This window comes from Neopelma chrysocephalum, unplaced genomic scaffold (genome assembly GCF_003984885.1).
Source record: "Neopelma chrysocephalum unplaced genomic scaffold, ASM398488v2 Primary Assembly neopelma1_71, whole genome shotgun sequence".
Lineage (NCBI taxonomy): Eukaryota > Metazoa > Chordata > Aves > Passeriformes > Pipridae > Neopelma > Neopelma chrysocephalum.
The window spans coordinates 9156873-9184719 of NW_020897731.1; the positions used below are offsets into that span (position 1 = coordinate 9156873).

The 27847-nt window shown below is 38.8% G+C and overlaps 1 protein-coding gene across 4 annotated transcripts in view; it reads right to left on the minus strand.

Moving 5' to 3' along the window:
* Positions 1-3021: 3021 nt before the first annotated feature.
* The window catches only part of PPARGC1A (PPARG coactivator 1 alpha), a 373942-nt gene continuing 349116 nt past the window's right edge, over positions 3022-27847 (minus strand). For all 4 annotated transcript variants that reach the window (XM_027686341.1, XM_027686343.1, XM_027686342.1 and 1 more), the window contains 6 exons: positions 20728-21640; positions 20062-20166; positions 19532-19652; positions 10249-10370; positions 9745-9896; positions 3022-6857 (listed from right to left, as the gene is read on the minus strand). In XM_027686341.1, coding sequence (XP_027542142.1) covers positions 6754-6857; positions 9745-9896; positions 10249-10370; positions 19532-19652; positions 20062-20166; positions 20728-21640 — 1517 coding nt within the window. In that variant the 3' untranslated portion in view covers positions 3022-6753. The remainder of the gene's footprint in view (positions 6858-9744; positions 9897-10248; positions 10371-19531; positions 19653-20061; positions 20167-20727; positions 21641-27847) is intronic.

The following is a 27847-nucleotide window of genomic DNA, read 5'->3' on the forward strand; positions in this document are numbered from 1 at the left end:
AAAAAATCCATTGCGCAGGCTGGAAAGGTAAAAGACCTTTCCCCAGATCTTCGTTCGCGAAGACTGGCCATTATTATTTCCCTTTATATGGGAGTCTTTTTCTCCCCATTAATTCCACTTGAATTTGGAAGAGCTTAACTCATCAGGTCCAGTCACGTCATTAAGGGTATAGATTATTTTCATAAAAGAGAATCAGAAATGCCTTTGCAAAACTATGATACCAGAAGCATGTTAAAAGGAAGCTGCAATAATTCAAAGGAACCTCAAAAGCTAAACATGTTTTGAGGAATATGCTTCCAGCTGCAGAATAAATATTTGTAACTTCACCAAAATTTGTCACTGAAAAAAACAACCCTTCACTTTGCTTTGGGTTCATAGGCTGCTAAGATTTTGGGTTGAGGTTGTTCGACAATAAAAGCATCAATTGAAGAATGAGCACCAATCAAGTGCAACATTTAAAACTTATACATGTATTCCGTGCAGTTTCCGTAATTGCTTTGCACAGACACCAGCCGATCAGCAGAGCACATCATGTAGCGAAGGATGAGCTGGCTTTCTCTTTTTCCCAGCAGAGAGGTGTTAGAAGAGCACAGGAACGGGAAGCACAGAGGACATATTCCCTTCTTCTCATGGAGGATTTCATTTTCTTCTTTGCTGAGAAGACTAGTCTCCTTTGCCCTGAAGTATTAACAAATATACCAGCTCCCAATGAAGACAGGCTGCCCTATGTCTATCAATAGAATCTATATAGAATCTTTTCCCTTAGGGATTAATTCAACTTTTGATTCAATCTTTCTGAGCTTTAAATTATGATGTTACAAACCTCCGAGGAACTACTGTACTATTTGTGACCTTCTTTATTACTTTCTGCTGTTTGATAAAGTAGAGAAAATTGATTTATAGATTAGTTTGCTTGTGAACATGGAATATCAATGGTGAGAATGTGATTCACGGAAAAGCAGGAGAAGTTGGCAGTGGTTAAAGTTTAATATAGCAGTTTATTAATTAATGGTGAAGGACAATAGAATAACTGCACATTAATCTTGAATGAGATTCTGGAAGTGCAACATGAAATAATAGCAATGAATCAAGGCATCTTGCAAGAGTTGGATTTAAAGTTTTCAAAACATTTTCCGCAAGGAAGAAGTTTGTCCATCACTTCCACTTCTCTTCCCTAAGCCTCCCTCTCTTTTCCTTATGACCTGACAGGAGTTTTTGTGTTTCTGTAAGCATTAAAGGTTAAAGGTAGGAGAGGTAGAAGTTTTCCAAATGGAGACTAAAATTAGGTGTTGGTGTCTGTATTTGGATTCTTAGGCCCCAATCCAGGACTCTATTTTTATTCAAAGCAGCCGAGCACTTGACTTCAATGGATCTAAAAACACTCATGCTTAAGTGCTTTGCTGAATCAGGACAGACTTAAGCACAAATGTAAATGCTGTGCTGAATTTGGGCTCTAAATATGTGGCTTGATTTTAAAAGTGCTGAGAGCCAGCAGGGCTAATTGAAGACAATGGGAGCTGCGAGATGCTCAGCGTTTCTGAAAATCAGGCCACTCATTGAGGTGCCTGAATCTGATTTCAGGTGCTCAGCTTGAAGCATTCACTGTGGGGAAAAATGGTGACCTGGGATAACAGGCAATGGAAGGGCCTGATTTTATGCAATAAACCTTAACGATGTAAAACGAGGAGATGGAAGCCAGGAAGCAATAGTTTCCTGGAAATCTAATAGAACACTTTTTTTTTTTCAAGCATCAAAGTGCTATGCAAAAATATGAAATGAATAAACAACTCAAATTAAAAAGCCTAGTAACTGGAGAAATATTGGGCTAAATTCATGCCTCGTGGAACAGCAGCAAGATTGATGAAGTACATCAGGAATGATTTGGTCGACTAGGTTTTGAGCATTAATTTGATCAGGAGCAGTGAGTCAACAATGCAAATCCCACACAGTGAGGAACTTTGCTCTACCACCCTTGTGAGAACCAAGCACAACTGCTTGGATTAGTGAATGGTAAAAATGCAACAGCTAAACATTGCATAAATTAAACACAGTGTTAGGAACAGAGATGATGTGGAGGCTAGTCATCTTGAGAAAGGCAATTTTTTCAACTGAATTCAGTAGTCCTGTACTTACAGACCACAGTCAGGCTGCCCTCCAACTGTGCAGGCTGCCCTGCGCTGTTCCTCGCACCACTCCCCGGGTACCTGCTGAGGCACACATCAGATGAGAAGGCTCAGTCACACAGAGTTGTGCTGTAAAACCCCAGAGAACGCTGTGGTCACGACAGGATAGGCCCACAGCCTTAAATTGGCTACATGTGAATTGAACCCTGGGAAAACCAAAGAAAAGCAGTTTCTTCGCCTTTTTCAGTGCGTGTAAATGATGGGTTGTAAATATCCTTTGGCATCCCCTGGCCTATCTGTTGCCTGCCCAGCGGCAATGCTGGTGTGGAAATACACCATGCTGCACACTGTACCGTCCACAAAGGATTCAGAAAAGCCATGCTTTCCAGCTACCTACCTGTCTGGTCCTCCTCGAATGTCTGCTGAGACAGAGAGGCTGGTGAAGGGCTCTCATGACGTGCTTTCTCCTAGTACAGATATTTATCACCTCAGGATGGAAGATACCAACCATTTTGCACTTGTCAGATCCTACTACCTCCACAACTTAGATCCAAATATGGCCAGACAGAAAAGCCCTTACATTCCCCACCCCTTCCTTACTCAAACCAGTAACTCTTAAACTCCACTGAGGATTCTTCAAAGGTTTTCCTACATAGTTTATGTCAGTTCTTCAACAGCCTTGGGTACTCATGACAGAAAGGCATGCAGCATCTTTTTACCATTAAATGTATTAAAACTGGCAGTTCTGTCCCCTGCCCAAAGTGCAGTAATGCAGGTGTGTTCTGGACTACTATCTCAAATCAATTACAACCACTAGAAAGAGTAATACAAAACCCAGTACACAACCTGTTGTAGGGGGAAAAAACCTGTCACCTGTGATAAAAAAGAGAAACAGAAATGGATTTGAAACATTCGTTTCCCTTTATTAGCTCAGTGAGGCTGATGTGTACTGCACATTAAAAAAAAGAAAAAAAATCACAGGAATTTTCATACAATGACTTAAACCACAAAAGTACATGTAGAATCGGCAGGTGGAAAATAGCCCAGCTTGGGCTTAACTAGTATCTCACTTTCCCTGTTCAGCATAGTCTAACCAACAGCTTTACATGTTCACCTATACTGTACAAATCTTACAGTAGCTCCATAAGGTCAGTGTTTCACATTATTGAAAATGTCTGTCACATAGGTACAAATTTAGAATCATCACATTATATTACATGGCTATTCTAGGTCATTTATAGATCAGATCTTATACTACAGTGATTGAAGTTCTCATTACAGCCATCAAAAAGGACACATTACCTACTGTAAGCTTACATCTAAAGGGATGATAAGAAGTTGTGGTCGCTTTGTGATTTTTTTTTCAACTGACCCAAGTGTTACACCCCAGAGGCACAAACTTTTCTCTCAGTCCTGCTTTTGGTGATGGCAGCACAACTGCTTTTCAGAGTAATCTAGCTCAGGTATTTTTCTTAAACTTTAGGATCCCTCTGTTTGGATTAGTATTTAGATCACTTTCCGTTCTGTAGGAATTACTTTCTTACAGTTCTAGGAAAGACCACAGTTTCTAAGTACCAGTTCTGCTACCTGTATTGTGGATGTGGTACTTACCACAGCATGAAAGCAACAACACAATCTTCATCTAAAAGACACACAGAGCTATGCTGCAATTTGCCTCCAGTGACAATGTGGTACATGTGCTAATTTGAAATGTTCTTGGGGAAGAAAAAAAGAAAAGGAAACACCAAGTTGATATTTTGATGGGTTTCCTACTACAGTGTCTATGAAGGATCCAAATAGCTTTATTCAGCAATCCTAGCTCTATTAATTTCATATGTAATTTGTAAATCCACAGAGGAAAGCCATCTTCAAGATGAGAATGTTTGCCAGGCCAGTGAAAAAAAAAAAACTGATTCATCATTATGCCTGCTTGGTGAAAAATAAATAATCCCCCCGATAAGCCCCACACCAATTTATTAATGTCAGCAATCAAGGGCAAAAGAGAATGTTTTCAAATTTAATCACAGAAATGTAAAGGCAAAATAGGTAATGCATCTGGTCCTTGAACACATAATATGATATACTAAATACTGATTTCTTAAAAATAATTTATTGCTTTTAATAGTTTTCTTTACAACAGAAGATACTCAAAATCCAGAAAGGAAAATTGTAAACGTTTAGTTTGGCATTCACACAAAGTTAAAATACCTGCATTTTTAACCTACAGAGCAACAACAAGAATTATGCAGATTAAAGAATGTTACATTTGTAACACAGAACCTCCAGAAAAGTTCTTTTCTTTTTTTTTGTTTTATTGCTATCTATCTACTGAGAAATAAGAAGCCAAAAAATCAAGCAAGCATCCAACAGGACAGACAGTGGAATCTCTCAGAACACAATATGCTGGTGATAAAATGAATGCAGCCATCAAAATCAACTGCACTGGCATGGGGGTGGAATCAGTTTTCTAAGATTTGGAGTGGGAAAGTAGATTAAATAGTTAGGTGTGCCATACCTTTCAGAGTAGTCATGAATGCCAAACAGTAATAGAATAACAAATCTATACATTCACAAGCAAATATCAAACTTTGCTGATTCAGTGTAGACACTCTGAGTTCAGACGAAATTCTGATGCTCAGAATAGCAGTAGTTTACTCTTGCGGTTTTTTTCTTTCCTGAAGTTTCTATTTAATTTAACAGAAGCAATGTCATCAGCAACAATGTCATGGGCACATCTGAGGCCATGCTAGTGCATAGTAAAAAAAGGAAAAAAAACCCCAAACAACCCACTACTCCTGCAAAAGCGGAATTTCCAAACGAAGCACTTGCTTACCCCAAACTGACAACCATCATGCATCCTCGGTATAAAATTTCCACTGGCCTTTTTATTCTTTTAGTCATCTCATAATTTATAATAAATAGGATAATTGTAACTGATAAATATGTCTCTTTAGTAAACAAAGGAATGAAGGATTGGTATTTATACAGGATGCGTAACTGTAAAAAATATAGATAAATACCATCATTAAACTGCCAATGAAAAGATTACTGGCTTCAAGAACAGTGTTTAGACACAGAATTACTGTAAAAATCATACTGTACTTAGTACCTCAGCACATTTTTATCAAATTAAAATCACAAAAATTAAAACAAAATAGCATTTTAAAAAGATTTTTGACCTCTAGTTTCAAAACTACTGTTGATACATAAAATAAAAACATTTCTTAATGATTACCCATTTGAGAGACTTTACATAAAATTATGATATCTCCTAGAAAAATTTAGATGAGAAAATTTCATTCCCCTAACAAATTCAGTGTATAAAACTGCAAAAGAAAATCAAGCAATGAGAAAAATGAGAAAACTACTGCAGAAGTGGTTAATACCTTTTGGGCTAGAACAATTCTTGACAAAATTTTTATATAAGCTCACCAAAGAAGGGATGAATGTGTGTAATTGATTTTTGCACTCAGATACACGCGCACACACATATACACACTCACACCCTCACCCACACGTTTTTCTTTTTTTTTTACAATCAAATATATATAAGCATAAGTTCAGCTTTCTACATATGTTAGTGTACAATAATTGTTTCACCTCCTATAATTACATTTGAATATTCTTGTTTAAGAAAAATTCAGCAGTTTTTGAAAAGAAGGCTGCATTTACAGTGCATAGCTGTAACAAAAAAGAACATCGTCATACAGTATGTACATAAATAAAAATAATCCATTTAACATTTGTAAATACTCAACTACTTTAGAGAATGTAGCAAATAAACTATCTGCGCACACACCCAGATAGTTATATCCAACTCTCATTAATAATGTAACACCACGTCCGCTCATTAGAATAAATCGCTGAACAAGCTGCACATTTGACCATTAACAAGGCTTTGAAAATTTTGCTGTGGAAGATCAATGTTGTAGACATTTACATGGGTGTCAGAATTAAAAGATGAAACTTCAAAATGTTAGGGAAGCTTGAGCCTTTCATTTTCTTTTCTGCAAGGACTAAAAAAAAAAACAAAAAAACCAAACAAAAAAAAACCCACAAAGAAAACCCCAACCAAAAAAAAAAAGAACAATCTTAAAACAAAGCTAAAACAGATTGTTGGCTTCTGGGACCTGTGGTTTCTTCTGGATTGTCATATTATCACTGTGTTTTGAGAAGAAGCTTCTTTTAAAAAAACAAAACAAAAAAGCAGTGTCTGATTCCCAGACATCAGCAGCCATAGTTCTCACATTGGGTTTTTTTCCGTTTGTTTTTGTTCTTTTTTGTTAAAATGCAATATGTACAGGTTTTGCAGTTCATTGTTGTACTATATCTCTGTGGAACTGCTGCCATGTCTCGTGATTTGCATTGAACTCGCAAGGAACGCCCGGCTCCCCTGCCACCGATCACCCGCGAAAGCAAAGCTGACACCCATGGACATGCGTGTGCTTACTGGACAGACGTCTTGCTCCTCCACTCGTCAAGCAGCTGTGTTCATGTAAACCATGGTTTTGAACAGAGAGTGTAAAGTGGGAGAAATTCCTAAGTACGACTTTTTAGTTGTCCATTATTGAAGGACGTGATGTCCGTGAGGTATTCGCCATCCCCTTGTTTTCTTCGGATGACATGCATGTTACCTACGCAGGCTCCGCTGTGCCTCTTTAAGTAAACTATCAAAATCCATGGAGTCATACTTGCTTTTAGTGGAAGCAGGATCAAAATCATCTGAGTTTGAATCTGAAACCCAAAGGACGCAAGTTCAGATAACAGGCAAGAACCACTAGCGAATACTTATTTTCTCTGTACATTGCTACACTCAAGGCATTGAAGAAACAATGCACTTACAACCACAACGTTATGGGATGATAAAAGCATAGAAATGATCATCGGAGAAGCTTTATGCATGCACAGAGATTTCTGGTAAGAAGCAGAACTTAACAAAAGCAGTACACATCATCAGCACTGGGGGGGGACCATTAATCGCATGTACATCTAGAACAGCTTAACTCAAAACGGTTTCCTCAAGGACCTGAGCACAACACACTGCTATGTATAGGTCTCAAAGTAGTCCAAATAATCTTGACAGATGCCTTACCCAAAACTCCACTGTTGTCTTGCAATGGCTGTTTCTCAACATGCAATATCCAAAACTTAATTCTCCTGAGAAAGGTAATAGGGGGACGGTTCTGAAGAAAGCCAGGGCAGCCTGTGAGCAGCACACAGAGGACATGGCTGCTTCTGCTTGCCCTGCCTTGGGGTCTTGTGCAAGTCAGTACACCTCCCTGAATCTCTGGTTTTGCTTCCACTCATTTGGGGGGGTTTGCTTGTTCAGAGCTATTCTGGGCAGGGCCTCTGCATGGCCGTACAAGCAGGTGGGCTTTCTGCATCATATGTGATAAGCCATAGCAGCAATAACAGTCCAGCTCCGGTGATCTGTGATACCTGCTCCAGCTTTGCCAGTTGCTCAGACACAGACATCACTATGTTCCTAGCACAGAGGAGGGACTGTACGTTTGTGGCCACACAGCTCTAGGACTCCAATTATTTGGAGTCAACCCTGCTTAACACTGACTCTCCCCAGTTCCTGTGTTACAACTCCTTTATGAGAGTGCCCTTTTCTTGCCACTTCTTGTGTTGAATTAATCAGAACTCCCCATCTACCACTATAAGACACACTGTGCATTAAATGTTCATTACAAGTTCTGTTAAGACAATAGCTTCTCACAGAGGAGAGGTGTTAAACTTCTGACTACTATTTTCAAGTGTTTTCTTTCTTCTGTACTCAACCCAAGGCTGATTAATTCTCTCTGTCCTGGTACCAGCTCATGAATTTTAAAGTTCATCCTGCCATTTCCTTATGTTGCTCTATCAGATACTCTGCAAAACACAGAGAATGCAGTCTGAAGTACAGAAGCTCAAGGTGTCAGCAGGACAAAGTGAAAATACTCTGCTCACAGATACTTTGGGAATCCCACTCACTATGGAGAGACCTGACAAGGAATACTCCCAGTGATGAAAAATGTTCAAGAGGGTTCCCTTCAGACAACTTATTTGAAAACCCCAGATTTTCTGAGATACAGAGATGACCTTGGCTTCCATTGCTGAAGATAAGTTAAATCAAGGCAAGACTTAAATCTGGTTCTACTGTTTTTATCAGACTACATTTCGACAAATGCCTTGCTACCTTTTATATTTTCAGCATCAACACTATATCTCTTCGGCAGTCAATTGCCTTTTCTTAGCTTTACATTATCTGTTTAGTCACTGAAGTGAATTATAGCATATTCATTGTGAACAATGCGTATCATCTTTATAATTTATTTTGAAAAGACATCAATTGGTTAGAAAAAATATATCTGTATGCACTTCCTGCATTGTACAAAGCCGAGGGCAGCACATACAAGATTTCATTAGCACTCTGTTACAGGGTTATGAGAGATTTTAATGACTGTGGTCATTTATTCATAAAAAACCCACAATATCTGATTAATACAAATTCAACAGTAAAATGTGCCTTGCTATGTTATTCAGAAAAGAGTATCTCCCATGCCTTTAGTCTATTTATACAGGTATTAGGAAAGATTTAACATTTAATGAATACTTTACATTTTAAAAGGTAATTAAATAAGAGTTGAGTTTATCATATATTATAATATTACAGAGGCTGTTTTGGTAGTCTGCATGGTCTCTTCATGAATATACTTAACATCAGTATCCCTTCTGTAAGACTTTGAACATCTCCAAAAATCCTTGCGAGGGGAAGCATCACACCCTGACCCAGAGCATAGGACAGAACCACATGTTTTTGCCCAGGCAAGACTTGGACAGACCCAGATGTGTTAGCACAGCCAGTATGTACACTTGAGCCTAGAGTTACTACAGCATACTGGGGTCTGGAGACTGGTATGCATAATGCCCCCACTTCAGTGTGACCGCAAACACTATGAGATTTGCAAAGCTCTCCACAGGCTGGAGCCTTTATATAATTACTTGAAGTCTCTTCAAGGAGACACCTTCATCCATCGATGTTTATGCACAATTTTAGAATCACCAGTTGAGATCAGTGGCTTTTACCACACTAAGGGTCAGATTTGGTCACAAACCCATCTCGCTTTCAAACTTGAGTATCTATGAATTGTGTTTAAGAAGTGCCCTTGGCAAGTTCCACACATCTACCACAGAACTCATGGCAAAGTAAGAATCCTAATGAAGTTTTTGTGGTAAGGCATTTCCTTTGTTCTCTGTTTATCAGTCATATAAATAAATGAGGTATCGGAACCAAGCAGTTATAGCAATAAATAGTAAAGCATGTGAGAGTTTTCTGTGGTGCTACCATTTCAACACAGAAATGTATTATTGAATATTGAGCACTTATTTTTATAATGGTGGAAGTGGGCTTTAAAAGAATTTTCACAGTCTGGAATATTTGAAAGAAGCCAGCTCAGATTAGTTAACTTTTAAACTTCTCACAGAAAGTGAAAACCACTTCCTTCAACACCTTCCCCCCCCATCCCCCATTATTTAAATAATATAAGCAGTAAACAAAAAAGTAGCAAACCCTAAATTCTCATGAGTTACAAGATTCCAGTTATGTACTTTAATTCACATAGACCAAAATACCTACCTAGGTCTGCATAGTTAGACTTGCAAAATTGCTTGCGTCCACAGAAGTACAGCTCAAAGTCAGGTTCATTTGACCTGCGCAAAGTGTATCCGTTTTCAAGAGCAGCGAAGGCGTCACAAGTATAGCGGTAGGTGATGAAACCATAGCTGTCTCTGAAATTGAAAAATACAGTTGTGAACAAAAGCTGAAAAGAGTTAACACATATTAGTGTAACCCCTTCCTGAAAGCAAACTTGCAGGAGACCCAGAAGTGGAAATGTCAGAAGTACTGCATCCATTTATCAGCATGATTGTCCTGTCATACAGCTAAATACTTATTTCTGGGACAGGAAATCTCAACTAGCAAGATTAATAAATAAGGATGAAAGAAAATAAATAAGGTTTTGAACTCAGCATGTCATCTGTCACAGCACTTATATTAGTAACTCCCATACCAATAATCTTACTGCCATAATTTTTTACATATGGCAGGTCCCAAACAAGAAGTAATCTCAAAAGTTCCTACCCATCATCCCGCAAATTTACTGTGCACTCCTCAATTTCACCAAAAACTTCAAAACGGTCCCTCAGTTCTGTTCGGGTTGTGTCAGGTCTGATTTTACCCAGATAAATCACACGATGTTCCTCCTGTTGATGAAGAGCAACAGGGAAGGCATATTTTTAACAAATGTGTAATAGTCATGAACCTAGACATATATGCATGCAAATACATACAAAGATGTGCAGAGGATGCATAATTATAGAAATAGTCTCTTGTGGAAGACCTACTGCATCTTGCAAGTAAACGAAATAGTTCTCTCCTGGAAAGCATCTAAGGCATTTACATGACACTACCATTTGCTAGGTGGTGTGCTCCTGGAAGGGTTCACTGCTTGCTGGTACTGTTCTCTGTACACTGACAGATCCCTTTGTATCCTACTGCACCTTCTTCCCTTTCACCCTTTCTACCACTTCCCCTCCAGGACTGCAAACTCTTCCAAACTAGGAGCTCCCTTTCTCTTGCCATCTATACAATGTGGAGCAAAACCCATCTTAGTTGCAGAGTAGCATAAAGTAACACAATAACTGCATAAAAGTACTATAAACATAAAAAAATGTATTACAAACATAACATTATAAACCCAGATGACTCAATAGCTGATTCATCCTGCAATCCTGTTCCACTATAATCCATACCTTAAAACAGAGGGAAAACTTTCGAGGGTTGTCATGTTTTAACCTCAGCCAATAATTAAGTACTACACAGCCACTAGCTCATTCCCCACTCTGATGGGATGGGGAGAAGAATCAGAAAAAAGTAAAACTTGTGTGTTGAGATAAGGTCAGCTTAATAACTGAAACAAAGAAAAATATAATAATAGTAATGAAAAGGAGAGAGATGGAGGAATAAAACCCAAGAGAAAAATGTGCTGCACACTACAGTTGCTCACCTCCCACCGACCAACATCCAGCCCATCCCTGAGTAGTGATCTGCCTCTCCCGGCCAACTCTCCCTGGTTTATATACTGGGAATGATGCCATATGGTATGGAATATCCCTTTGGCCAGTTCAGGTCAGCTGTCCTGGCCGTGCTCCCTCCCTGCTTCCTGTGCACCTGCTCACTGGCAGAGCATGGGAAACTGGAAAGTTCTTGATTTAGAGTAAGCACTATTTAGCAGCAATTAAAACATCAATGTGTTATCAACATTATGCTCACAATAAATCCAAAACACAGTCCTGTACCAGCTACTAAGAAGAAAACTAACTCTATCCCAGCCAAAACCAGGATTGGGTCCAAAAGATGACTTTTATTAAAATAAATATTTCTGAGGGGAAGGCAGGACAGTAAAATATACCTTGCAGTCACCATTGCCTGTTGGTTTATGCAGAAAAAAACACACCTGACTGAAGTCCCTGATTTTCACAGGCCAGGGTGTCATTTGCATGTTCTTTCAACCCTTGGAACAAAGCATCAGACCATTTAAAACAATGGAGTCACAGTCATATCCCTTCTCCCTTAGTGAAAATGCTCAGCAGAATTAGGGAAGGACTAGGAAACCCTGTTAAGAATCACTTCATGAATTCTAGGATGAACACTTTGCTGAGAGTAGAGCCATTTAGTGAGCTGAAAGAAAAGCAAAAGGCAAAAAGAGATCTTAAAAACACTGACCTAAAGGTAATCAGGGCAAAGAAGCATCAGCTATACCTGGCTTGGGTGCTCAGCCTTCCTGTCTCCAATTGCCTCTGGCCTGAGGAACCCTGGCACTACCAGCCCTACTGCTCATCCCTTACACACTCGCATATTATGGGTCCCATAAATCGAACCACCACCACATTCTCAGCTGGTGTAAATCTGTCATTGGAGCAATGTCAGTTTAAACCATCAGCTTTGGCACCTGAGACTTGTGCAGAATTTAGGTGCCGAATGCCGAAGGAGCTATACTGACTGCTGAGAATTCATGACTATCGTAACCTGGAGGTGCCTAAAGGCTAATGGCACCTCAACTGTGCAATGCAAAAGGCTCTAGGGACCTAAATATAGACTTGCATTCCTGCTCAGAAACATTCTAGCCTGAAGAGACAGGTAGTTTATAGTGTTACAATTCAGATATAGCACAAAATATATCTTTCCCATGAGTCCCTATTGAGGCATAAAGCACTAGTCATTCTTGGACCATGGACAATAGGATTGAGATCAGACCAAAACACATATAAAAATGAAAATTATCCTGATGCCTCCTCTTTACTTGTTTGAGTACTCATTTGAGATAAAGGGACCATCAGAACTCTTAGTTACGGGTGCCAAAAATCTTGGCTCCCTGCTCCCAGGAGAGCACTTGGCTCCCAGGAACTATTTAATACAAAATAAATAAACAATTCCTGCAGCAGGAAGCTAACACTAATATATCTGTCTCCCAACAGAAACTCTTTCTCACTAGCACACTCAGTCAACTATTTTTGTCGACTCTTTTCCTGGCCTCACAAATCTCAGGGGCTCAGATCCAGTTAGTCTAAGCTCCTGAGAAATGGAAGTTTAAAGCTGCAGAAAACAGAGATCCAAGAATCAAACATTCCTACCCAAAAGCCCTGCCCACTAAGGAATGGCACAAGAATCACCTGGGTCCTTTACAGCTCCCTGGTCAGCCCAGCAGAGTCCTTGGTTGTTTTATCAAAGTATATATATATATATATGTATATATATATATATATATACACACATACATACTCTCCCTGATCAGTGCAATCAAGTAAGTATCTCATTTAATTGCTTGAAACTACTGCCTCTTTTGATTACATAAGGAACCAAGGTGAGTGCCTTACTAGTCTTCTGTAACCCTGCTGGGACAGACACTTTAATTTTTAAATGTTACGCCTTCTCAAGTGCAGGGTCCAAAAGCTGCCCTTGTTTTCTGCTGTATCAATGCAGTTTGGAGAAGTTAGAATGGCTAAAAGAAGGAAGTGTGCATATGGGAGGCCATACATGTAGGGCACAAGGGTACTTTACAGACAGCCGCTGCTTTTTATCTCTGTCTCTACTGCATCCCAGTCCAGAGCTCTGACCTTCCTGACAGAGGAGTTTGGGTAGGGCTTCTGCGAACCAGGGACTGTAGAATGCAAGCAAGGGAAATCTGCATTTCTTCCATTTTCCCCATTCTAATTCTGCTTACTTTCACTATGGTTGGGTGCCATAAACTTCAAAAACAGGAAAATCTGCACATGCACAGTAATTACTTTTTTAGACTGTTTTACCAAATCAAGGATTTAACCGCACTGAAACACTTGATAAGAAACAATTCCATTGATACTTGCTATTGAACCTAAATGACTGACCAGATGGAGCAGAACATAACACAGCAGACTGTCTAATATACTTTAGCTGAGATAATACATCTCAACTGAAAAAACATAATGTTTCACTCACTGACATGGAGATTGTTATATTACAGTGTGATGGAAATATCTTATTGCACACTCTTCCATAAGTCTGTGTGCGTGCCTGTGCAATTTTTCCTTCTTCTATCCCTCTAATAACCTTTATATCTCTAAAAACCCTTTAAGACAACTGTAATAAACCAAAAAAAAAAAAATAGAAAAAACCTGTTAAAACTACCATTAAGGGAATAAGTTAAACCTGCAAAATTAAGAAAATTCAAATTTAAAGCTGAAATGCACCATATGTCTTCCAGTGTGCACACATGAGAAGATGTGTTCAAGCATTTTTTACGCAGAGTGCTATGATGGAATAACACACCAGAGAACACAGGATCCATACAGCATTGTCTTTGTCTTGGTAAACTTTCGTTTATTTAAAGCAGCTACGAAGAATGTGTATGTATTCACAGAGATGCCTGTCTTTATTTCCATTAATAATAAGAGCTATAGAGGCCTAACAAGATTACAACATACCTCTAAATGTTAAAGACCTTTATTGGATAATAAGTTACATGCATAACCCTATACGTGCATATTAAGTAAACAGCACTTGTTAGAGATGATAGATAAATTGAAAACCTAGAGAATTGCGAAGAACAGCCTTTGCTTACTATTTAATATAGGCAGAGGGAACCTGCAGGAAACTTCAGAAGATACTATTTATATTTCCCTCCAAAAAGTGCAGATGATTTATTTTGCATCACAAAATTTAAGCGTAGTTCATTGCGTTGACGAAAAAAAAAAAAGGAAAGAATAGTCTAGTCAACTCCCTCAGGCCCAACATGTCTGTCTTCTTTTGGTTTATCTAAAGTTCCTTCTACATAATCTTGCTCTTTCTTCTTTGCAGTAAAAACATTTTAATAGGAAGATGTGGCAGAAAATCTCAGACTGAAAAGCAGTATTTTAAGTCTCAAACAAAAATACTAAAGCATTAGAATACCAAAACTTGAGAAAACGGGACTAGGATATACCTTACACATCTAAGGGTTAATAAAGGGACCACTCATCCTCCAAAACATTCACCGATGCGAAGGATCTTTTCTGTCTTGCAAAGGCTTCCTCCAAAACTTTATTTTCTTTGCCCTTCCTTATTCTTAAGTCTTTATTTCATAAGGAACTAACCACAGGCCATTAGATGTATTTAGTTTTCACTTGCTTTTTTGGCTTTTTCCCCCAACAGTTTGCTTTGCCTGCCTGTGGTGCTGCTAAGCAGAGCCCATGGGAACTGAAGGCAGCCACTCCAGAGGTAACACAGCATAGTGCTGCTGTTCCCATTTTCACTACCACTTTTTGTTTGCATACCTAATTCTCCAGGAGCCAGGTAATGCTTTATGTGAAGCTGAGAGAAATAATCCAGGAGCATTTTAAAGCTGGGTTCTGCTATGGGCTTGTCAGAGGCTCTGCTTCTTGCTACAACAGAGGTGGCTGGCTGGGTGCAAGCCCCGTGCCTGTGTTGCCTTCCATGACATGTGACTTCTCTTCCAGTAGAAAGCCATGAAGACTTTTATCCCTAGAGCTGAGGGCCAAATACCATTTTAAAAATGCAATGGGAATGTCTGGACAGAGTTTTAAAAACAGAAATGCTATGGACGGAAAAAAGCCATTTAAGCTTAAGATTCTGATTTACTAATAATAGCAGGAAAAATTTTCTTCAGATTCAGTAAAGAATAAGTGTGACCTTTGGGAAGTATGAATGGCAAAAGCAAAAATGACAAAAACTAGAACAAAAAGAGAACAAAAAGAAAGATTATCAAGTGCTGCTGTGGGGCTACCTGAGGGCTGAACAGTTCAGCCACACTCCATGGTGACTGCTAGAAAAAAAGAAGATGGACCAGTATACCTCAAGGTTTAGGTAATCCATTTGATACTTATTCATAAACTCATACAGCAAAATTAGAGTACCTAGGATCAAGGCCATCAAGACAAGCAAAAACAAATAAATCCAACCTAAATATACGATGTACACTGAATCCTTCATTAGTGGAAATGCACTCCATTATAGGTTTTAGACTTAAGAAAAGGCAAGCACTCATTTATGAAACCACCTTTCTCCTGCCTTCCTGTTTTAGAGCAATTTATTTTATTTGAAACCATGTGTTTCTTTCCGCTGCAGCGGTCTCACAGTGCATTTATCTTCTATGTCTGTAAGCTTTCTGGGACTGGGACTCTTGATACTTGTCTCACTGAGGCTGTCAGCATTTAGAAACGAAAAGTAGTAATATTAATAGTAATTTTCTACTCGAGTATAAAAGTTGATTTTGTTATACCTCTTGGCAGCAGCTGCATGGAGGATGTGACTCTAAGTCAGTATCGTGGCCATAGCAGCGGAGTAGCAGAGATCCACAACACCAAGCTGCTCACCAAACAGTTTAACCTCTCTGCCCTGGTGCACCATGTCAATGAGGAATCACGAACTGGTGACTCCAGAATTGGAATGTGACAACTATTCCTGATGCCATGCTTTGAAAAGTATTTTCTGCATGGTCTAATGAACTGTTGCAGTATAAGCCCCCACAACTCAGAAATTTCCTGGGGTGTATTGGAAGAAGAAAAGGGTCATCAGACCACTTGGCAAATCACTGTGATCTGCCTTGGTTGGGGGTTGGATCCAAGTTTCCACAAAGCATCAAGCAGATTGTCCTGTCCTGCAGTGCTCCTCAAGTTTCATGGTGAATGTGTCTGGTTAGCATTACACACTTAAGCAAGTCTTGTTGGCAGACCATCCTTATTCAGTGAGGACCCATTATAAAACAAAATGGGGACCCTGTGAAATAAATCAAGTCAAGATCAAACTAAACTATTCTAACATTTGCTAAGTTAGCAAAGGAATCACAATCAAAAGTATAAATTAATAAATGAATGAATTAATTAATTAATGAAAAAAATATTTTTCTTACTCTCTAAATGGAAAATATCTTGTGGGCTCAGCCCATATTTTTCAAGCATGACTGCTCAAAATTAAGACCTCAATCCACAAAAAATGAACTGAATCTCCAGGAATTGGACAGGAGGAAAGAAGAAACGGAAGAGGAGAATATCACAGTACCTTTTGAAATCAAATCACCTGTATATAGCCGTAAGTCAAGATAGGAATTCCGGAATCCACACAGGAAAATGCTAGCCTAGGCTTCTACCTGATCTGAAGCTACTGCAGTGAAGGTGGTGCGTGCAAGACTGAAGGGGCAGTAGTTTTAAACATGCCTGTGCCACATAGCATGAGCACAGGCTTCTAAAACAAGCCTCCTCAGCATTCTGTCAATGTCTGCACACCTGCCTGCAAAATCAGAGGGCACTGCTTCTCATATGATTTTGACAGATTAAAATATGTGATTTTTTTTCTCATTTCTTTTTCCTGGGTTTCCCATGCCAGTTGTCAGATGGAGACTAATTTTAGATACTGAGTCAAGGATACCTGATGACTTGTAGCTCAGTCACAACTTCCCTTTCCACTTTGCATCATTTCTACAACTGACTTCTGAGATCATAGCATGGTGCTTCTCATAAAGAAAAGTCACCAGTCCTGTGTAACAACTGAGGCATTAGTACTACCCAATCTTTGGGGCACTCTTTTAACAGTATCTGGAGGTATGTGGCAATAAATCAGTTCTGGCAGCAAGAGAATTGGCAAGGAACAAAATAAAAAATTCCCCAATACAGAGAGAAAAGAAATCTAAATTTATGGGACTGTAGAAAGAGGAAAGACAGAAAGGAGATTCTTGTGACTGAAGGATAAATGAGTTGAGTCCCTCAAGAAAGAAAAGAGTAACACAAAAGAGACCCATAAACCAGAGGGAGTAAGAAAAGGAGCAGAGAATGCTAGAAATAATACAAATTTTATCATTGGCTTCATGAGATCGGGGCTTGCCTTTCTTTGCTGTCCCTTAATCCCTGCTTATTTGCAGAGAGTATAAACTAGTATGATTCAATACAGATTTTTAAAGTAAAAGTGCTGGTAGACTTTGGAAAAAGGAGTTAATAGGATTTAATCTACATTTCCTGCAGCTCCTAGACAGATGACTAGATTTTAGATTTTTGCCATGTTCTGTTTATTGATATTTATTTTAGGTTTGATTTATTTATGTTTATTAATAAATAATTCCATTAATTAAGTTAATTATCATGCAAAATGCTCACTATGGAAAGAAAATAAATTCAACCTTGGTTTTGAAATGTCTAAAATTTTTAATGCAGGAAACTATGATGCAGCATATCTGCAGCTTTTTAAGTTTCCTTTCTTTCCTTTTCTCTTGATTACCTACTTGCCAAATATTTGTTTGTTTTAAACTAAATCAAATTTTCTACCTCCTCAGCAGGATTCATGTTTATTTATACAGGTAAGGTACAGTAATTGAGAAGTAGCAAGATACACCCATGACAGAGGTCTACTTGAATCTCTAATTTGTGTTAGATCTAAGAGAGAACAGCCAGTGTAAGTTATGATTGCTGGAAGGTAGTGTTCACCTCTAAGCAGATGGAAGCCAGATATTTTAAAACTAACTGCAACAATTGACTTAAATATGGCCCTGTCTGAAGCCAAGCAAAATTATTCCATCGCCTTCACTGAGTTTCAGAGCAGCACAGCAGAGAGTGTTATAGCTCTAAATCTTGTGCTTTACAAAATACACCTATCACCCACACTTTGTAGACAGGGCACCTGAAGCAGTGTGAAATGATTTGCTGGAGCTCACTAAGAACAACAGCAGCAGAGACAAAAATCAGACCATAAAGGTGTCTGTTCCCTCCCAGAACTTCTCATTGGTGTAGACTATGCCAATCTCTGTCAGTCTCTACACACTTCCAGTTCTGCAGAAATGCTGCCGAGCATGTGACAAATCACCTTTTACTACAAAGGCCACTAATGGCACTGGCAGAAAGACCTATTCATTTCGGTGACCTCTGCACAGAGCACTAAGGGAAGATCTGGAAACAAGGATGAATTGTCCCAGTCTGCACCAGTTCATGCAACAGTCATCAGAACAGTAGTGTAGGTACAACTGAATGGAAAGAGTAGGACACAGAAAACTAAATTGTAACCAAACCTTAGCAACTACAAGAGGAGTCCAGATTCAAAGCAGCTCCCAGTTTAATTTATCAAAATGCAGTTGCCAATGGGGAACTAAAAGGGGGTAAAATCCTTCTGCTCATTTAATAGCCATTCTCCTGTCCTAGTGCTACAACAGCCAAGAGAGTTGCTTAACCCCCTGTGGTATTTCCTTCACCTCAGGTATTTCAGTTGTTTCATAGAGAACACTTATGAACAAAATAATTAAATAATACATATTCATTACGAGAGGGACAGTGTTAAATGACATCTTTAAATTGCATCGTGTCTTTAGACTATTTATTTTGCTAAAAATAACTCAAAATTGAACTGACTCATATATGCTGAAAAAAAATCACAATTAAAGTCATGTGATCCCAGTTTTGAGTTCTGTCATCTGCTCTCTCTGTATAGACAATTACAGCCACTATGAGAGTTCAGCAATTGGTAAACTGACTCCTTGCTACGTCTGGTAGGTGATACATAATATAAAAGGCAGGTCACTGGTAGATCTGTATAAGAATTAGACTAGTTCAATTCTACTTGTGTGCTGTCTGGGATTAACCCTTTTTCTAGTAAGTTCTCTGTATCTGTTCACTGTGAAAAATTTGGTGAGCTGCAATTTATAGAACCTAAAAAATTAGTACTGTGACATCAAAACAGAAATTGTTATGAAAACACATATTTGCTTAAATCTAGAAATACTAAGAAATACACATAATCAAATTTTTGCATTTTTATAAAAAGAAAGCAAATAAACTGTGAATTTTAGCATTAGAATCCGTGAAAAGAAACAAATCTATTTCAATATGAAAGTTATCTTCACAGTGCTTACAATTGCTTTCTGCCTTTGTCTCTCCCTTTGTTTGGCCCTTTCAGATTCCCGTTTTTCATACTCTTTGCGGTATTCTTCCCTCTTCAGCTTTTCATGCTGATATTCCTCATAGCTGTCATATCTAGGAAACATAACTTAGTCATTAAATCAAGCATCTGCATTTGTGACTGTAAAATTAAAAATACAATTTTTGGAAGGCTTTATTATCCTACGTAATTAGCAACAGGACAAGAGGAAATGCTCAAGCTGCACCAGGGGAGGTTCAAGTTGCACACAAGGAAGAATTTCTCCACTGAAAGGGTAATTAGACATTGGAACAGGCTGCCCAGGAAAGTGTTGGAGGCACCATTCCTGAAGTGTTCAAGAAACGACTGGATGTGGCACTTAGTGGTATGATTTAGTTGACATACTGGTCTTCGGTCAAAGATTGGACTCAATAATCTTGGAGGTCTTTTCCACCCTTAATGATTCTGTGATTATTTCTTGAGAACCAGCTGCAAAGTAAAACAATTGCAGGCCAAAGGCACTACCTGGGTCTGCGACTGTACGGTGATCTGGACCGCGATCTTGCACGTAAGGGAGAACTTCGGCATGCTTGGTGTCTACAGTGGCTGGACTCATAATAGCAACAAGATCTGCAGGAAGAAACACATTCACCTCTGTCATTCCATTTGAGTCTACTGACACTATTTTCTACCTCTTCCCTGAACTTACAATTTCTTCTAAGCTACCAGTGGGATTTTCCAGTGACAGTCTGCGATCCCCTAGTCAACTAAGGGGCCTCAAGTGATTTCCTCCCCTCAGCCTCCCTGTAATGTTCCTTATTGAAGCTAACACAGAGCAGTCAGTCAGCCACTACCAACTTCATCTGATAGAGGCTGCAGCTAGATTGGCACCAGGCAGCTCACAGATAACGGGAAAGGTTAGTTGTGTACATCTCTCATGAGTTGCTCTGCCTCTGACCTGGCTGGCTTCACTCAGAAAGTGTAAACTTGGCAAATTAAAGGATATTGTCAACAAGTGTTTCTGTAGCAAACCCGTAACCTTTAGAGTTAATCAGCTCAGAAGCAATAGAATGAATTGCACTGGAATAAGTTATTTCTTGCTTTTTTTCTTTCCTTCCTTTTAGTTCCTTTACGTTTTTGCTGTTCTCCTTATTAACTACAATAATCACACGTGAATTTGCTATACCATACCTTGAAGAGGATCTACTACAGGGCGACCTTGATCTCGATCGGGAATATGGAGAACGGGAACAAGACCTGCGTTGAGGAAAGGACCTTGACCTAGACCGTGTCCTTTGGGATCTTTGAGAAAATAAGGATTTGGGTGGAGACACTGAATCTCTGCATGGAGAGTTAAAAGAAGAGCAAGAAGGTGATACATCAAATAATGAATAGGCTTGTGTCCCATCCCAAGGGTAGCATAGTTTATCACTTTCATCTTCACTGTCATCAAATAAACCATCCATTGCTAGTCCTGAATTTATAAACATAGGTAGTTTGGAGAATTGTTCGTTACTGTAATCACTGTCCCTTAGTTCTCTGGTCTTATCTGCTTCTTCATCAAAAACAGCTTGGCTGGGGTGACCAAAATGCTTATTCAGTTCAGCCCGAATTTCCTGGTCTTGAAGCTGTTTTCTGTTATTACCATGGGATCCCTGCTTATTTGTCTGTAAAGTCTCTTTCTTGAAATACTGGTCTTGTTCTAAAGAAGAACAAATCTGACACTGCCACCCAGGTGAAGAATCCTTAAATTCTAGTTGTCTTGAGTCCTGAAGTTCCTGGGATATTTTAATGTGTATTTCTGATTTTGAATTCACAGATTGACAGTAGTCATGGTCACCAAACAGCCGCAAACTGGGCCGTTTTGTCTTTCTCTCCTCATGTCCACTGGACAGTACTGTAGTCTTGCTAAGCTGTGCATACAGCTCAGACTGTTCTGGACCCTTCTTGATCGGGTTATTTCCTTGAGAACCAGAAGACTCACTATAGCGGGGCTTTTTTGAAGGTGGTACAACAGTCTTGCATGATGACTTCGGCTTAGGTGAAGTCCTAAAAGGATTATCTTGGTTGGCTTTATGAGGAGGGGTCGTAGGTGGAGTTAGGCCTACGGGGATTAAAAGGAGGAACAGAATGTTTTTAAGCACACACACAGTGTTTATAAAGGTGGCTCATGTGCTTCTTAAAATAGATACAGAAGTAGACTCATTCTATGTCACTTTAAAACCACTAATACTGGGAATAAAAGTATTTAGGGTGTGAGACACCAAAGGTCTGGTAACAACAACAGAAACAATACTAATGCATTGCCATTAATCTTCAGCATCGTTTCTGCCCCTCCCCTCCCTCCATGACATCCGCCCCTCTCTCTGTAGATTTTGAAAGAAAAGATTAAGAGATAAAAACCAAAAGACATTTTTGTTAAATATGAAGCAGATTTTGATGTAAAAATGAAAAGTCAAAAGACTGGCACCATCAAAAACATAAAGAACTTAGCAGACGAAGCTGGACAAAAGCAAGACCAAGAGAAATAAATGAGAACTACCAAAGGACACAGAACTTGAATGTAAGGAAATACAGCCACCTTACAACTCAACAGCAATGACTCTTTGTCTCCACAGTTCATTAACATAGAAAACCATTACTAATGTATGTATAATAAATTCTTACAAGCATAACTAGTACATTTTGCCTGAAATATGGTTTTGCAACTTAAACCCAAATGAACAATAGTACAACCACAACTGTAATGAACCATTGCATTTAGAACTAAATATTAGTGAGAGTCATGCAGTACAGAGTTCAAATGAAACAGGTAAGTATTCAAAGACTAAAGATACTGCTAACTACCAGGATTGTTTATATAACAAACAGATTATATCATTGTGGTGAGACGAAATTGCAGGAAGTTCTACAGCCCATTCCAGTAAAGCCTAGGAACTGAAGCAGTACATTCCAGTTATTTTTATAAGGATAGAATAGAACTTTCAATATTTTCTGTAGAAATCATAGAATTTCTTCAGACTTCACAAAAGGATAACCCCGGACACCAGGGCAGAGTAACAGCAAACAGCAGATGCTGTTTAGGAAATAATTTCTCTTCAGGTATTACATTACGTTTGAAAAATTTGCTTCTGTCCAACTGATACTAATGTAATTTAGTAATATATGCTTAAAATTTAACAAATTAGATGCAGATCAGGGAGTTCTAGATAATCCAGACCATCCTTAAGCATCCCAGAGGCTCACGCTATCCAAGATTTCTTCTTCTAGCCCAAGCAATGAGCTTTCCATTACTTCCTTAGCAAGAATGAAAAGAGAGGGCAGACACAGTTACAGGAAATGTGTGTTTCAAACATGCTTATGGAGCTTTGTTTTGTATTTTTAAACATGCAACAGAGCTCAGCAGATCAATGCAAATGGAACATGTTTTATAGTGTTTTGCTGTAAAGAAGGAAAAGCGTCCATCAATGCATAGTGCTCCCTAAGGAGCATAAATGGAGACTGGGAGTCCCACTGCATTAGCTGCAATGAATTTCTTCCAGAAAATAAGAAGATAGGAGTACTAAGGCATGAATACTTGATGTGGGAGAGATGCTTGATTTGGTCCGAATGTTTGGAAAAAATGTTTACAAGCTACCCAAGGCTATGTGAAGACTTTGCCTAATGCCACAAAAGTCAAGGAAACTGAGGAAAAGATTATGACACCTAAAACTCTAGTTACCTCAAATTTGAATTTAATAATAAAAAAATTTTGTGCAAAGTCATCGCCATTAAACGATTTCCTCTGAGTCCTCAATTTTTTTTCTTTCTTCCCAAAAATTCACTTGAGACAACCATATGTGTTTCACACCTTATCCACCTCCAGACTGACAAATATTTTTGACTACCAAATGAATTTTTGGTAAAATCAAGAGTCTTCTTCAAAATTCTGCAGTAGTAATTTCCAGGTTAAAACTTCAGGCTCAGATTGAACAAATACTGCAGAAAGCAACTTTATAGATAAAAAGCTTAGAACTGACACTTTTACTTATGAAACTCTACAGATCATGAGAACCTCTGGGGTTAGTCACTGTTTTTTTGGATGTACTTTTAAAGAAAGAATGAAGCAAAAATACAATCACTCCACAATGAACATGCATATTTAAGAATTTCATGCAAAGAAACCCCAGAGATAATCCAATATTCAAAATAAAATATTGTTTCAAACCACTTCTTTAAAGCTTGTCCCGGCAGGAAGCAAGCAAAACACAGAGTACAACAATTTCCAGAAACCTGACAAGGAGTCCAACAATCTTCAGAGAAAGGGAAAAAAAACCCCAAATCCTACCAAAAAACCCCTCACAAAAGTACAGACTGAGCTAAATTTACTGGCACTTCTCTTGCTGGCAGAACTGGGCTGGGGACAGCCTAACAAAGGGCTTCCTCGTGGCATTCTGGCTTTTTTCCTGGTTTTCAGCAGAAGCAGGAAGCGCACAGGCAAGTAGAAAGATAAAAGTTGGAAAATGTTCATTTAACTTTTGAACAAACCTACACTGGGGGATGGAGGAGGGAGTAAAGTTTTGAATTCATGTCACCTCTACGGAGTTCATCTCCAATGTGTCCCATGACCAATCTTCAAACTGTGAATTCTGAGAAAACCAGTTGGCTGCACACTTGTTCATCTTCACTCTAACCCCTGGTAATCTTCACCAAAGGCCATGATCCCACATCAATGGCATTGCAATATCCTATAACCATTGGATTATTTCACACTCACCGATTTCTCCCCCAATGTGTACATTTTAGCGTTGACAGTACAAGGTATATTCCGTACTCTCTCTTGAACTTAGCAGGTTTTGACAGATTTATGGAAGGACAGATGGCCATTACGGGCTGAAGGCTGACAAGAGGCAGTTCAGAGCATTGTTAACACACTTGCACAAACTCTCAGCAGTGCAGCGCTGTGCAGAATGTAATTCAGACTATAGCTTTTTTATTGCTGCCTATTTTCTTTTGTCAAAAGAGCCTGCTGTGCACAGCAACAAATGGCTGCCATTACCCAGAATGTAATGGGTGTCAGACAAATCACGTAACACAAACAATCAAGAGTATGTAGGTCATATTTCAACGGAGCACAACCTTAGCAATATTTATGATTACTGCATTGAAATGTGCTCTATAATAAACAAGTACCTCTACATCACTCACACTTATGTACTTCTGCACAGCAAATCTGTTAGAAGTGGTACATACTCTACAATCATCCCCCTTAAACAGTCTTTTTTCTTTTTAAAGTAAAAGACAAGTATTTTTTCATGACATGCTATGAAACCATTTTCTTTGTAGGGACTTTTCCTTAATTGAATAGCTTTGGTAAATGGTACGTTTGCACTTTGCCTTGCTCTGTCTATATACTACGAACTCACTCAGTGATCTTCTGCTTGAAAACAGCATACATCAAACTGTCAGCACTGCTGCCAAAGCAGCACCATTCTCCCCCTTTCTGTGCAGCAAAAGGTGTTTGCATGTGTGCCAACTCTGCCACCTTAGCCATGTGACTTCCTTCCAGAAAGTCTCTAGGAGAGTGAAACTACGTTTGATACGTTCCGAAACTCCACTACAAAAAACCGGTTAGTAACTCATTTAGCTCAGCTAGGTTGAAAAGCAGAAAATAGGGGAGTGTCTTTGCATTAAATGTGACATCTGGACTTTTTAGGATTGATCTGCAATGCTGTTTTACGTAGACACAGATATTTCTAAATCTCTGCTGTAACTTAGCATCAAATGTTTGATGACATTTGTTGTGCTTTGAGGGAGCTGGTAATTAATGTCTTTTGGGGAACGCAGCCCTGGAACCTTTCTACATGTGCACTGGGCTTTTGAGAGGCATTGAAAATGAATTCTTTCATACCTTTTAAGTTTGAAAATGGATTGTCAAGGGAAACATTATTTAAGGTTACTTAAAACACTGAACACAAGATAACAGTTCAATTCAGTAGAAGAAGAGCTTTTGTGAGGCACAAGATTGCAGAAGCCAGGAAAATATAATAAAATTAAATAATCATCATATAATAAAAAACTACATGCTCATTGAGTATTCAGTTTAATCCTGTTGTCAGTGCTGCACAGAATAAACACAGATGCCTGAAAATATCAAATAATTTACTAGAATTTATTCCCTCTGGACAACTCTCTATATCTCACATCTCATTTTATCAGAAATCATTCTGAGGCCAAAGAAGTTCTTATATGGCAGATTTTAAGTATTTGTTCTCACAAATAAGAGGTAATACAAATCTACAGGTGGGCAAATTGGGGGTATCAGTATCCTCAAGGATGCTCATGAGTTCCAATTCAAGACGATTGTGTTCATATAGCCTTTTCTGTCATCTTTTTGGAGAAATCAAATTTTGAACCCAAGACTGTTGAGGAGTTTTATACTACGATAAATTACAGGGAACTGTGTGCAAATGAGAGACTTTTCACCAAGAGGGCAGAAATAGCCTTTCAGGTACTGATTGAGCCTTAGGCATGTAAACCAACTCCACGTACTTAAATGGTGGCTTTGAGTATTTAGGAGTGAACAGTTTAAGAAGACATTGAGATAACAGAGAAAGATAAATTAGAAGCCACACCATCTAAAATCTGGCATTCAGAAATTCGGCACAAAGTCTAATACAATCAAAATTTTAAAACAATCATTGAGGAGGCTTTGATTGCCAAGAGAAACACCGCCAACTTTGAGAAGGTGAGTCATCCTCCTAGTTCCTGGGCTTGCAGGTGCCCCCTCAACCTGACTAGTAACAAAGGGCAAAGAAGTCACACAGAATAATCCCATGTTTCTGGAAAACATTGGAGAGGTTCCTGCCCATGGCCTCTTAGCAAGGCGCTGACAATGCAGCTGCCTGTGGAAATAAAGAGAGATGAACCTCTTCTGAGCCTCTTACCCAGAATGAGGTTCACCTGACACAGGAAGTTCATTCACTACGTTATCATCGCCTAGGACTCCCTCCATATCATGATGTTCTGGTCCATTTTCCCTAGAATAACACTAGAAATCAGCTTCAGGAGTTGGGATTTTAGATAGCAATGGACTTATTCCTGTATCATAGGGCACTTATTTAAAGCGTATTCAAAGAATTCCTATGTGTGGTGTGAAAACACTTTAAAAAATATTTGTTCCTTGTAACTTGACAAATCAATGTTTTGACAGTTTTAGGGAGGACAGAATTACATTCATGACTAGTAACGAATCTGCTGTAAAGCAAGATATAGCATTGGCAATAGAACAGTTTCAGTTTGACTTTAGATACATGAATCCAAAATGTGTGTGTGATGAAGATTGATGGCTCATGTGGGAAATGCTTTTATTTATTTATTTTTCTACTCTATAGTTAATTCATCAGTGAGGGAAGCAATGTTGTTTTCAGCAGAGAGATCAAGGGAGCTGCTATTTATATTAAAATACTTTTTGCTTCGATAGTGCAAGCAGCACTGTTAATGGTCTTTTCAATTTGGTAGTGAGATCAAGGCAACTCCTACTTAAATTATAATAAATAGTGCTTGTACAGTGCAAGCTGCCCCATATAAGGACAATGAGCAATGCGGTTATCTGGATATAATTTTGGAGTTGCCAGGGTCTCACTAAAGAACTTCAAGGTATTATCAATCACTACTGCCACTATTTATTTTTTTTTTAGTTGTTTTTTTTTAACTGAAGTGGATCCCAGTTCTGCCATGATTTACATACATATGTTATAAATTCTTCAGTACTCCAGGTTGTTTCTCTTATGTACTATGCTTCTGGCACAAGCAGACTCAGGACATAAGACACTACTGCAATACAAATGAGTTAAAAAGTAAGACGTGCACCTTTTTATAGATTTATACACAAATATGAATTTAAAAATAAAAATCAATGTGTATGTGCAGGCAGAGATTAACATAGCTACTAAGTGATCACCTGAAATCTCCTCACCACGTTGTGAAGACCAGAGCAAGTGCAACATGAAGTCCAAGAGCCACCATCATGTACACTGCCCCAGCTCCCTGGCCACATATGTTCTACCAACTCTTTTCCTGAATATCATCAGTTTATTTTCTAGCTAACCTCTGTTTACTTCCAGAGTGAAAAAGAATCACAGAATCACAGTACAGCATTCCTGTTCACTGGATATGCATCCAGTTGTGCTGTTTTTCACAGCTTCTGATGCTTTTTTTAATGCGCCAGTTCTCCTGGTTATATTGTCCAAGGAACCACAAAGCTGTTTTGTTTCCTCCTCTGTGCACAGCTGATGGAGCGGAATGAATTTGGTAATACCAAGACCATTTC